This window comes from Agrilus planipennis, unplaced genomic scaffold, assembly GCF_000699045.2.
Source record: "Agrilus planipennis isolate EAB-ADULT unplaced genomic scaffold, Apla_2.0 scaffold83, whole genome shotgun sequence".
Lineage (NCBI taxonomy): Eukaryota > Metazoa > Arthropoda > Insecta > Coleoptera > Buprestidae > Agrilus > Agrilus planipennis.
The window spans coordinates 637,167-639,359 of NW_020438895.1; the positions used below are offsets into that span (position 1 = coordinate 637,167).

Sequence of the window (2,193 nt, forward strand, 5' to 3'; positions counted from 1 at the left end):
ATTGTAATTATTATAAATGCTTATATCTGGTTTTAATCTAATGCTTACTTTTTTAAAGCGCTAAAATTACAAAAAAAAATTCAACGAAATGTGTATTAAATAAATAAAACCACTAATGGTACGTATTATTATTCATCCCCCATTCTTTTTTTAATATTCAAACACAAGGTTCGACATAATTTCCAGGAAATAAACCTGTTATCCCATCCATGACTCCTTCCCACCAACCGTCATCGTTCTTTTTTAATACGTAAATAACAGAACTTTCCTGAAAACTCAGTTCATCATCTTTATCAGCATAATAATCGTAGATGGCCACGACTGTAAACAAAAAAATTCAACTTTAAACAGTTGAATAGGGATTAATTTTCGATTAAGTCAAAAGATAGATCTTTGATTCGGTCAATCCACCAATCGATTTTTTATCGTTAAAAAATAACCATCGCGTCAAATTAAACTAATTCTTACCTTTTGAACAAATTTTTATCTATGATTTTTATTAAACTATTTTTTTGTTTTTATTTCTTTGTTTATCGCTGTAATGTTTACCTTTTTCGATGTAATTTTTAGGTACCCATCCGGGTAAATCTTCCTCGTCAGGAACAATGGGCATCACACCTGAAGACCTAGGTCTTCCGAATGCTTCGTTTTCGTCTTCTGGAGGTGGTGGAGGAGGCAATGGTGGAGAGTGGTTTCCACCACTGCTACGAGTCATCCTCTGGTGATGTGAAAGAGTGTTCAAGCCTAACCCACCATGGGCTATGGGATTGTGATGGGACACCATCATCGATTGGTGGTGGGAAATATCAGGGATGTTCATTTCATGTGCTGTCACAAGGGGTGAAGGAGGAGCTGAAAGGAAAAGTCAATCACACATATGATAAAGAAGCCACTTTTCTTTATTGAAATGCTAACTTACGTGGCATACTTAAATGATGATCAGGAACATATGAGGTGGAAACAGGAGGAGGGGGAGGTGGAGGAGTTTGAGGGTGTTGTTGAGGCTGTTGCTGATGGTTGTGGTTTTGTATTAATTGGTGTTGTTGAGAAACATTCATGGGATGAACCATTCCAATCTGTGGAGAAGGAGCCCCCTGGTGAGAGTTGGTATTAACTGGCAAAGTACTATAACCAGGTCCCCGTTCACGCCTAGCATGACCTATGGGGTAATTAGGTGCATAATGACTAGGTACTTGAGGTGGGGCTACTGCAGGGGGTGTACGATATTCTCTGGAACCTTTACTCAATGTTCCACCAGATACAGCCACTGAAAACAAAATAAATCTTAGAAAAAGTAAAATAACTTGAATATCATGATGGGCAACCTTTGCTTCCAGACCGGGAGACTTGTGGTGGCGTTGGAGGTTTTGTTGTTGGTGCTGGACCAACAGCATTGTTTGTTAATGACTGAATACTGCCCTGACTTGTGCCCCTTTGCTTTGGCTGTCGTGGGGTTCCACTGCTGTGAATACCATGTCCAATATCATCCAATACCGAGTAATCAATCGGTTTTCTAACATATTTAATGGGCTTTTCTGGGTTAGCTGGTGCAATAATCTTATATTGTCTTGTTGTTGATTTATTAGCAGTCAATACACCAATCTCCCTCCTAGCAACCTTTTCTTTGTGGATCATAACAGTTTGTGAAATGTGATTCATTTGGCTTTCCATTTCTGATAATTGTGCCGATTGCAATTCTAGTAATTGCAAAAAATTATATGCAAGAGTGTTTATTTGGTACGCAACACTAGCCAGAGATTGAGTTGTGTAATTTTTGGTTTCTTCTAAAGCAACCCGTTTATTTTCTGATTGAAAATAATTTGCTTCACAGTACTCAGCAACACGTTCCAAATTGGTGTGATTATCAGTCAAATTATTTCTACCCTCGGGAATTTCTGCCCGAAGTAGGGCTGCTAGCTCAGCCATGGTGTCACAATCACTAACCACCCCTGATTCACGACTAGGACTGCCTCCAAGAATCATTTTCTTAGTTAAAAAGATTAATTAAAACTACACAATTTATCTTTTGGAACAGCTTGGCACTGAGATTCACATAATATGAACAAGCATGTTTGGCTGATTTTACTAGTAGAATACACAATTATTTTATTAAATAACTCTCAAAAGTTTAGAAAATATTAATAAAATAAGATAACATGTCTTTTAAAACCGTTTAAATTTTATTTAGAATCT

General features: G+C 37.3%; 1 protein-coding gene across 1 annotated transcript; it reads right to left on the reverse strand.

Annotated features, from left to right (window-relative positions):
• LOC108734320 (abl interactor 2) lies at nucleotides 1-2,193 on the reverse strand. The gene is made up of 4 exons (XM_018465821.2): nucleotides 1,326-2,193; nucleotides 920-1,267; nucleotides 550-852; nucleotides 1-321 (listed from the first exon to the last, which is right to left on the reverse strand). The coding sequence occupies exons 1-4, from the start codon at nucleotides 1,981-1,983 to the stop codon at nucleotides 158-160; spliced, it is 1,473 nt and encodes a 490-aa protein (XP_018321323.1). The 5' UTR covers nucleotides 1,984-2,193; the 3' UTR covers nucleotides 1-157.

What these genes read in the sequence shown, in the direction of transcription:
- LOC108734320 (XM_018465821.2), bottom strand. Translation starts at nt 1,983, where the DNA reads ATGATTCTTGGAGGCAGTCCTAGTCGTGAATCAGGGGTGGTTAGTGAT. An exon ending in TCATCATTTAAGTATGCCAC is followed by an intron (nt 853 to 919) that starts GTAAGTTAGCAT and finishes TTTTCCTTTCAG; the next exon opens with CTCCTCCTTCACCCCTTGTG. An exon ending in TAAAAATTACATCGAAAAAG is followed by an intron (nt 322 to 549) that starts GTAAACATTACA and finishes TTTTGTTTACAG; the next exon opens with TCGTGGCCATCTACGATTAT.